The sequence below is a fragment of the Onychomys torridus genome, chromosome 1 (genome assembly GCF_903995425.1).
Source record: "Onychomys torridus chromosome 1, mOncTor1.1, whole genome shotgun sequence".
Lineage (NCBI taxonomy): Eukaryota > Metazoa > Chordata > Mammalia > Rodentia > Cricetidae > Onychomys > Onychomys torridus.
Window position 1 is genome coordinate 164,600,725 of NC_050443.1, and position 9,344 is coordinate 164,610,068.

Below are 9,344 nucleotides of genomic sequence, written 5' to 3' on the forward strand. Positions count from 1 at the left end.
ATCTGAGCAGCAGCCGGGGCTGGGAAAACTGCTGTGGAGAAAAATCCATTCAGCAAAGATAACCCACGGGAAGCCGCAAGTTTTCCCGCCACAGGCGGGAGCGTGACCTCGGACGCAAAAGCTCCGCCTTCATACGGGGCGGTCGGCTGGCGACGCGCTTGGGACCGGAAGGAGTTTACAACCGTCGCCTGGATCCTGCCTCCGACGCGGACCGGGAGCTGCCTCGTCGAGCCCCACGCTTCCGCTGCGCGCCGCGCGACGTGATGACGACACTGGGCCCGCCCCCTGCCCTGGTGGTGCTTTAGAGTTCCCAAGTCGTGCAGCGTGCGCGACGGTAGTGACGCGTTTTACCGGGAGTATGGCGGATACCGGCTTGCGCCGCGTGGTTCCCAGCGACCTTTATCCCCTCGTGCTCGGCTTTCTGCGTGATAACCAACTTTCGGAGGTGGCCAGTAAATTTGCAAAAGCGACAGGCGCTGTGAGTCCTGGGTTTGGTCCGCGGACCGGGTTGGGACGACCCTCCAAGCATGTAGGCCTTGACATGCTTAGGAGTCAAGGAGGAAAGGTCTGGGGTCTGTCAGCACAGTGTCTGCGAAGCCTCCCTGTTGACCTTCCTAACGCTCGAGGCCTCGGCATCTCCCCCACGTGGCTCACTAGTGATTCTTACTGCTTTGACTTGGTGACTTTTGCCGTGGCGGCAGGCGTGGGTCCCTCGTGGCCCAGGTCATGTGGCTGACAACAGAAGATGAGCAAGCGCTAGGTCCCACTGGGAGCGTCGGATTGTCGGTACCCGGTTCTTCTGGTGTACTTTTTTTGTTGGCCTTACCGTTGTTCGCAATTTAGCTTGAGACTAATGAAGGTTAGGATTTTATTTTCATTTGTTTTTACAAAGGAAAATAATGGCTGTAGGGCCAGGCTGCTTTCAGTGTACTGTAGGAGTGAGCATCATGTGCTGCCAATTTTCACCGAGCCTGGAGCTCTAGGTAGTGAAATGAAACAGACATAGGCTTTGGCCAGGCTCTGCGACTTTCTACATCTATGTGAGCACGGCAGCCTTCTTTTGTTTGAGACAGGATCTGTGTAGCCCTTGTGTAGTAGAGGATGGCTTTGAACTTCTGTTCCTCTTGCCTCACCTCCTTAGTGCCATTTAGTTTGCAGGATTTTGTTTTTTGTTTGTTTTGGTTTTTCAAGACAGGGAATTCTGTAGACCATGCTGTTCTCAAACTCATACTGTCTGGTTAGGCTTCCTGAATGCTGGGATTAAAGCTGTGAGCCACCATGCCCAGCCTAATTTACAGAGTTTGGGTGCGTGAGATTCACCAAGAGAAAATACACAAAAGTAGTAATCCATTGTAAATAGACAGAAAGTATGGGATGAATGACAGCTGTTATGTTAATTTGATGCCGTGTAAGAGCAAGGTGAAATGGAGGAATGTGAGAGCTGTAGTGTTGATGAAAGCACCATGCAAGACTGTAGACCTGTGTTCTTTTTCCACTGAAAATTTAGATTACCAGGTGGTGGTGGTGGCGGTGGTGATGGGGCAAGCCTTTAATCCCAGCACTCGGGGGAGGCAGAACCAGGCCAGGCGGATCTCTGAGTTCGAGGCCAGCCTCATCTACAGAGGGAGATCCAGGACAGATACCAAAACTACATAGAGAAACCTTGTCTCAAAAAACTTAAAAACAAAAACAAAAAACTTAGGTTACTTTCGCTTTGCTTTTATTTTTGAGACAATGTCTCATTGTGTAACCCTGGCTAGCCTGGAACTTAGATGCAGACTACACTGTACACTGGCCTCACAGAAGTGCTTCTACCTCTGACTCCAGTATTGGGATTAAGGATTGCACACCTGGCCTGTGTGTGCACATGTGGGTTTGTTTTGTCCCCTCCTGTTTCTGGCCTGGAACATGGTTGGCAGGCCTTCTGATCGTCCTGCCTTAGATCCTGGGAATTTTGGGTTAAAGTCTCCAGACCTTTTGAGGTAGACTACTCCATTGTAGTAAAATGAGGGGGTCTTTGCCGCAAAGAGAAGGTCAGATCAGGCTCACAATAAGGGGTTCCTTCAGCCAGGACAGTTTAGCATGTGATCTGGTAATAAGTGCCCACCCCTAACCCCAAGAACTCTTACCTGGTGAACCATCTTCCAGTGCCTTTTTTTTTTTTTTTTTTTGAGTCAAGGTTTCTCTGTGTAACAGCCCTGGCTGTCCTGGCACTCCCAAACTCAAGGAGATCTGCCTAGCTCTGCTTCTGGAGTGCTGGAATTAAAGGTGTGTACCACCACCGCCTGGCTTTTTGTTTGTTCTGCCTCACTATATAGACCAAGCTGACTCAAACTCAGAGAGATCTATATACCTATCTCTCCCTCCCAAGTGCTAGGATTAAAGCCTGGTATCTTTATTTTTCCCCCTGATAGGGGTTTTTCTGTATAGCTTTGGAGCCTGTCTTGGAACTCGCTCTGTAGACCAGGCTGGCCTTGAACTCACAGAGATCAGCCTGCCTCTGCCTCCCAAGTGCTGAGATTAAAGGCATGCGCCGTCGCCACCACCCAGCCACCTGGTGCCTTCTAAGAAGTCAATTAAACCCACAGTGTTGGACATTAGTGCAGGTGCCTGCAGAGGTCAGAGATATCAGAATCCCCTGGATCTGGAGTTAACAGGTATTTATGAGTCGTGCTGGGAAATGAACTCAGATCCTCTGGAAGAGTAGTATGTTCTCTTAACCATTAAGCCATCTCTTCGGCCTCTCAATTAATACTCTACTGGAATTATTAATTACTGAAATCTAACACTTTGAAACATATGGAGGGAAAAGGTTAGGAGTAGATATAGCGTATCAGAAGTAGCCCATTATGCTCAAAGCTAGGGAATATGTAAGTGGATTTTTTCTACTAATTTATGCAAGTAGGGAAAATCTTATGAAGATCTAGCATCCCTTTCAAATTGAGTAGGTAAGTAACAGATAACTTTTTTTTTTTTCTTTTTTTTTTTTTTTTTTTTTTTTTTGTGGAGACAGTGTCTTCCACATAGCCCTGGCTGTCCTATAACTCTGTGTATCGGCCAGGCGGGCCCTAACCTCAGATCTGCCTGCCTCTGTCTTGTAGGTGCTGGGACCACAGTTGGCTGATTGCATTTGATAAAAGAATGGCAGAATCTGACGTAGAGACTCATACAGCATTTCTCTAACTTAGCCTCTTTTCTTGCAGACGCAGCAGGATGCCAATGCCTCGTCCCTCTTGGACATCTATAGCTTCTGGCTTAAGTAAGCTTTCCTTGTTACACTTGGGCTATCTTCTCCCTCAGGTGGGCTGGGCTGTGTTCCTTGTTTGAGAAGGTCCTGATCCCTCAGAAGTCAGCCTAATCTACATCAGCAGGTCCACCAAAGCCCCAAAGCAGAAATTACAGTCAAATGGACCAGTGACCAAAAAGGCTAAGAAGGAGACTTCTTCCAGTGACAGCAGTGAGGACAGCAGTGAGGAAGAGGAAAAGGCCCAAGGACTTCCAGCCAAGAAGGCTGGTAAGGCGGTGCAGGGTTGGGGGTGGTGCAGGGAGGGTTGGGGACAGAGCTTGGGAAGAGTGTTTGACCCCTGCCTGGACAGCGTGGTGAGTCTCGTGGGCACCTATACTTCTATTCAGCTGTACCTGCCAAGCGAACCAGTGTGCCTCAGCATGCTGCGAAGGCAGTAGCCAAAGCTTCAGAGAGCAGCAGTAGTGAAGAATCCAGCGATGATGAGGAGGAGAACAAAAAGAAAAAGCCTGTTCAGGTTGGTTTGCAGTTTTGTTTGTAAAGAGGGCATCAAAGGAATTCAGAAATTAAACCTAAACTGGGCATCTATCTTATGGTCAGGGTCATAGAAGCTGTTTAGTATGGAATAAATTCTGGGGGTTTTTGAAGGAGATGATAAAGTCTAGAATGATGCTCTCCAAATATAGACAGAAATCACTTCCTCTGCTCAGAACTGTGTTCTTCGAGATATGTGTAGGGCCCTGAGAATACAGGTGTTTTGTTGGGAGCTGGTGACAAGATTGTCAGGAACAGGCCAGTTTTATCACGTGGTTGAACTTCTTTTCACTGCTTAGCTTTGTGTTGTGTCCTCCTTTTTTCTTGCCCTTTCAGTAGGCTCTTAAAACAAATTAAAGGCATCTTGGGTGCCTTTGGAGTGGCCAGAAGCTCTTGCTGATTGACCTTTGTATGTTTTGTCTTGTGGGTTTTTGTTTGTTCGAGATGGGGGTCTTTTTATATAGCCCTGGCTGTCTTGGAACTTTCTGTGTTGACCAGGGTGGCCTTGAGCCCAGATCCGCCTGCCTCTGCCTCCCACCCTGACACTTGCCGCCATCTTTGTTTTGTTTAGCAGAAGGCAGTCAAGCCCCAAGCCAAGGCAAGCAGAGCGCCTCCTAAGAAAGCCAAGAGCTCTGAGTCTGAGTCGGACTCAAGCTCGGAGGATGAAGCACCCCAGACCCAGAAGCTAAAGACAGCTGCGGCAGCCAAAGCTCAGCCTAAAGCCTCAGCCAAACCAGGTATTTCTGTCCCCAGGAGGGTAGCAGTGGAAAATGGCATGGTTGCTGAATTATAGGTCTTCATCACTTCTCTTTAGCCGGGCATGGCCATAAAGGACTATAATCTCACCTACCCAGAACAGTGTAGTAGGTGGATTGAAAGTATGAGGCAAGCCTGGAAAACTTACCAAGACCCTGTCTCTAAGTTTTAGGGGGAAATGTAAGGCTGGGGGTATGCAAGACTGTGGTACTTACCTTGAATGTGTTTAGTCCTGGGTTTAGTCCTCAGTACTACATGTGTACCCCATCAGACATATTAGGATTACTGTAAATTCAAGGTCAGCTTAGTCCACTTACCAAGTTCTTAGCCATCCAAAGAGATGAAATCAGAAACATAATTAAGTAAAATTTTATGGCTGGGGCCAGTATATAAGAAAAGCAGGGTTGGGGATTTAGCTCAGTGGTAGCACTTGCCTAGCAAGCAAAAGGCCCTGGGTTCCATCCTCAGCTCAAAAAAAAAGAAAGAAAAAGAAAAAAGAAAAGCAGTGGGGGCTGGAGAGATGGCTCAGAGGTTAAGAGCATTGACTGCTCTTCCAGAGGTCCTGAGTTCGATTCCCAGCAACCACATGGTGGCTCACAACCATCTGTGATGAGATCTGGTGCCCTCTTCTGGCATGCAGGCATACATGCAGACAGAACACTGTATACATAATAAATAAATAATCTTTGAAAAAAGAAAGAAAAGCAGTGATTTTATCAAAAACTTTATTCTTGTTTTTTGTTTTGAGATAGGGTTTCTTTGTGTAACAGTCCTAGTTGTCCCGGAATTCACTTTGTAGACCAGGCTGGCCTTGAACTGAGGGATCCACTTGCCTCTGCCTCCCAAATGCTGGGATTAAAGGCCTGCACCACTACCACCCCGCAAGAAAAAAACTTTTTTTTTTAATTTGCTTTCTGCCTAGCAACCCACACCACTCTTGAACTGACTGCTCTTTAGTTGAATGACTGAGCAGCAGTTAGGTTCAAGGACTTCCTGTCTCAGCCTCTTGATGGGTCACTGCTGGGCTTCAAGTCCAGGTCGTCAGGCTTGGTGACAAAGACCTTTATCCCTTGAGCCATTTCACTAGCCTTAAAATGGATAGAGGCTCTTAAGTTCTGTGTTGTTAACAGGATATTTTTTTAAGTCTCTCAATTTGTCTTAATATCTTTTTGTTTCTCAGGTACACCAGCCAAAGCACAAACTAAAGTAGCCAATGGCAAGGCAGCCAGCAGCAGCAGCAGCAGCAGCAGTAGCAGCAGCAGCGATGACTCAGAAGAGGAGGAGAAGGCAACAGCACCCCCCAAGAAGGTTAGGGTTATAACCACCAAGGATGAAGGGAAGGAACTACCGGGTGTGTCTCTCCACTCATGGGATTGTTTGGTTTGGATTTTTCCAAGACAGTTCCTCTCTGTGGCCTTGGCTGTTCTGGAACTAGCTCTGTAGACCAGGCTGGCCTCAAACTCAGAAGAATCCATCTGCCTCTGCCTCCCAGAGTGCTGGGATCATAGTCCTGAACCCACTACTGCCAGCCTGATAGGATTTTTAGGGAGATATTTTCCTGTAATTAAATTTTTTTATCTCAGATGCAGACTGTACCTAAAAAGCAAGTCGTGGCCAAGGCACCAGTGAAAGTAGCTGCCACCCCCACCCAGAAGAGTTCTAGCAGTGAAGAGTCTTCCAGTGAAGAGGAAGAACAGAAAAAACCCAGGAAGAAAAAGCCAGGTGATTGGACATGGGGTGTCAGGCTGTATAACCCGTCTGTAAAACTAAGTCTCCCAGTAACTAGCTTCTTCCAGAAAGAAATCCAAAAAACAAAACAACCAAGAGGGAAGCCACAATGCCTCATGTAACCTAGACTCAGAAATGACGTAGTAATCCCAACCCACATTCTACAGAAACTAGTAAGCCCCATTTCTAGATGCTAGAGATTAAACTCAGGGCTTTATGCTCTGTCTATCTCTATCTACTTAATTTCTTTGAGAACGGTGTCTTACTATGTAGACCAGGATGACCGGAAATTCACAGAAATCTGCCTCCCGAGTGCTGGGATTAAAGGGGTGCAACACCTCTGGACCTATTTTATTTTTATTGTTTATTTGAAATGTTTTCCCTCTGTAGCCTAGGCTGGCCTTATTCACAGTGATCTTCCTCCATTAGCCTTATGAACCACTATACCTGGCAAATGCGTATTTCAAAACTATGGTACCTTTTAAATAGGTCCCTACAGCTCCGTCCCACCACCTTCTGTTCCTTTGCCAAAGAAGTCCTTGGGAGCCCAGTCTCCAAAGAAGGCTGCTGTGCAGAAACAGCCTGCAGAAAGCAGTGAGGACAGCAGTGACGAGTCGGGTGAGTCAGGCTGTAGTCAGACTCCACAAAGAGAGGTGTTCTGTGCTTTTCTGTACATTGTGACATTATTTCTGTTGCTCTCCTGGTTGGCTTGCCAGTCTGGACCCATCTAATGTCACAGTTCTCCCCAGATTCAAGTTCGGAGGAAGAGAAAAAAGTCCCTGCTAAAGTGGTCCTCTCCAAGACACCCGCCAAACCAGCTCCAGCAAAGAAGAAAGCAGAGAACTCTTCAGACAGTTCAGGTAATCCTGCTCAGCCTGTTGGCTGCTGGGATCTTCATTGTTTGGGGCTGCTATTACAGGGCTCCCCTGAATTTGATTTGGGGAGCTGTTCATTCTCTCCTCTCTTATGTAGATTCTGACAGTTCTGAGGATGAAGCTCCTACCAAGCCAGTCAGTACCACCAAGAATCCCTTAAGCAAGACAGCTGTCACTCCCAAGACAGCTGCAGCCAAGACAGCTGCAGCTCCTAAGCAACCTGCAGGCAGTGGCCAGAAACCTCAGACCAGAAAGGCTGACAGCAGCTCCAGCGAGGAGGACAGCAGCTCCAGCGAGGAGGAGACAGCAAAGAAAATTGTGACAATCCCCAAGTCCAAGAGGACTGCTAAAGCAGCACCTTCTCTGCCTGCCAAAAAGGCTCCTCAGGCTGAGGACAGCAGCTCTGACTCAGACAGTTCCAGCAGTGATGAAGAGGAGAAGACACCTAAGCCTGCAGCTAAGAAGAAGGCTGCAGGAGGTGGAACCCCGTCCAAAGCAGCCCCTGTGAAGAAAGCAGCAGCCGAGAGCTCCTCCTCCTCCTCCTCCGAAGATTCCAGTGAGGAGGAGGAAGCGCAGGCCAAGGGCAAAGGCACTGCTAAACCAAAGGCCAGCAAGGCCAATGGCACTCTAGCTCCTCAGAATGGGAAAGCAGGGGAGGAAAGCGAGGAGGAAGAGGAGGAAGAAGAGACAAAAAAGGCAGCAGCGTCAGCTTCCAAGCCAGGTCTCAATCTGTAGAGGCACCCCTGGGTTTTGTCCTCTATTACTGGGGTGGACCCAGGGAAGGAAGTAGACGGGGGACGTTGGCCTCCTGAGTGCTGCTTGCAGGTTTCCACCAGGCCTGGCTTTTGAGTCTGGCTTTTTGTTTTGTAGGTTCAGGAAAGAAACGGAAGCAGAGTGAGGCAGCAGAGGAAGCAGGGACTCCTCAAGCTAAGAAAGTTAAGCTCCAGACTCCCAACACCTTTCCAAAAAGGAAGAAAGTACGTTGCTCCACAGTGTTCTCAGAATCCAGCCCTTAACTGTAGAGGAAACCCTGGGGCCACCTTGACAGTCTGGCCTGACACAACAGGCCTGTAAGGAGAGCTGTTAAATAACCACCTCATCTTAACTTGTATTTCGTTCTCTAGGCAGAGAAAAGGGCATCTTCCCCTTTCCGAAGGGTCAGGGAGGAGGAGATTGAGGTAGATTCCCGAGTAGCAGACAATTCCTTTGATGCCAAGGTGCGGAGTGTTGGCCACTCTTGGGACCTGGGAGGGAAGGGCAGCTTTGGCTTAGGTGCAGGAACCTCATGGATTCAGACTGCCTCGAAGGGACAATAGAGGCAGAAGGTGACAGGGCTTTGGTATCATCTTCTGTGTATTAACCTCTCATTATTTACCAGCGAGGTGCAGCTGGAGACTGGGGTGAGCGAGCCAATCAGGTTCTGAAGTTCACCAAAGGCAAGTCCTTCCGCCATGAAAAAACGAAGAAGAAGCGAGGCAGCTACCGGGGAGGCTCCATCTCTGTCCAGGTCAATTCCGTCAAGTTTGACAGCGAGTGATCTCTGGTCGTCTTAGCAAAGGAAGGGTGATGGTGGAAGGCTGGCCAGTCACCTCCAACAGATCCAGAAACTCAGTGTTGTTAGGAGAGGGTCTTGGCAAGGACGGGATTGAGCAGGTCCTGACTGTCAAGACAGTCTCAATCCTTTTCTGTTCCTGCTTTTGGACGGGTTTGTTTTGAGTGTTGTCTTTGCCTTCCGTTCTGTGGGTCTTCCTACAGAGAAGTTTGTATATTTTATATTAAATCATTTGGTATAGATTTTTGTTGTGATTTTCAGAGATGAGTTCCACAGATTAAAGCCTTAGCTATTGCCCAAGACGTAGCAAAAGGTCACATGGTAAGAGTTTTCTCATTGGAGGATTCTACATGTGCGTGCACACATCCACATTTTATCCCTCCTTCCCTGGAAACCATGGCGGGTGCCGACTGTTAATGGTTGTGGTGTTTGTCTTTTAAGCATGCTCTATGTTCATCTTCACTCACTGGGTCTGAGACTGAAGCTTTCAGAAGCCAGCATGGATTTACAACTTTGGGGGATAAAATTGCTGTTCTTGGATATAACAGGCAGTAGCCAGGCAGTGGTGGCTCATGCCTTTAATTAATTCCAGTACGGGGGGGGGGGGGTGGTGGTGGCAGAGGGCAGAGGCAGGCGGATCTACACAGAAACCCTG

At 48.2% G+C, this 9,344-nt stretch overlaps 1 protein-coding gene across 5 annotated transcripts; it reads left to right on the forward strand.

The window, feature by feature from the left end:
• The first annotated feature begins 273 nt into the window (after positions 1 to 273).
• Nolc1 (nucleolar and coiled-body phosphoprotein 1) lies at positions 274 to 8,929 on the forward strand. Of its 5 annotated transcripts, none has more exons than XM_036171198.1 (13): positions 275 to 478; positions 3,204 to 3,259; positions 3,369 to 3,514; positions 3,634 to 3,761; positions 4,350 to 4,515; positions 5,715 to 5,842; positions 6,118 to 6,256; positions 6,752 to 6,880; positions 7,012 to 7,122; positions 7,235 to 7,858; positions 8,008 to 8,114; positions 8,262 to 8,354; positions 8,516 to 8,929. In XM_036171198.1, exons 1-13 carry the CDS (start codon positions 359 to 361, stop codon positions 8,672 to 8,674), a joined length of 2,106 nt encoding a protein of 701 aa, XP_036027091.1. In that variant the 5' UTR covers positions 275 to 358; the 3' UTR covers positions 8,675 to 8,929. The 5 variants fall into 5 exon arrangements, with proteins under 5 accessions (XP_036027121.1, XP_036027091.1, XP_036027097.1 ...); XM_036171204.1 differs by having other exon boundaries at positions 4,353 to 4,515; XM_036171211.1 differs by having other exon boundaries at positions 3,372 to 3,514.
• The last annotated feature ends 415 nt before the right edge of the window (positions 8,930 to 9,344 follow it).

What these genes read in the sequence shown, in the direction of transcription:
- Nolc1 (XM_036171198.1), top strand. Translation starts at nt 359, where the DNA reads ATGGCGGATACCGGCTTGCGCCGCGTGGTTCCCAGCGACCTTTATCCC. An exon ending in ACTTCCAGCCAAGAAGGCTG is followed by an intron (nt 3,515 to 3,633) that starts GTAAGGCGGTGC and finishes ACTTCTATTCAG; the next exon opens with CTGTACCTGCCAAGCGAACC. An exon ending in CCTTTCCAAAAAGGAAGAAA is followed by an intron (nt 8,115 to 8,261) that starts GTACGTTGCTCC and finishes TTCGTTCTCTAG; the next exon opens with GCAGAGAAAAGGGCATCTTC.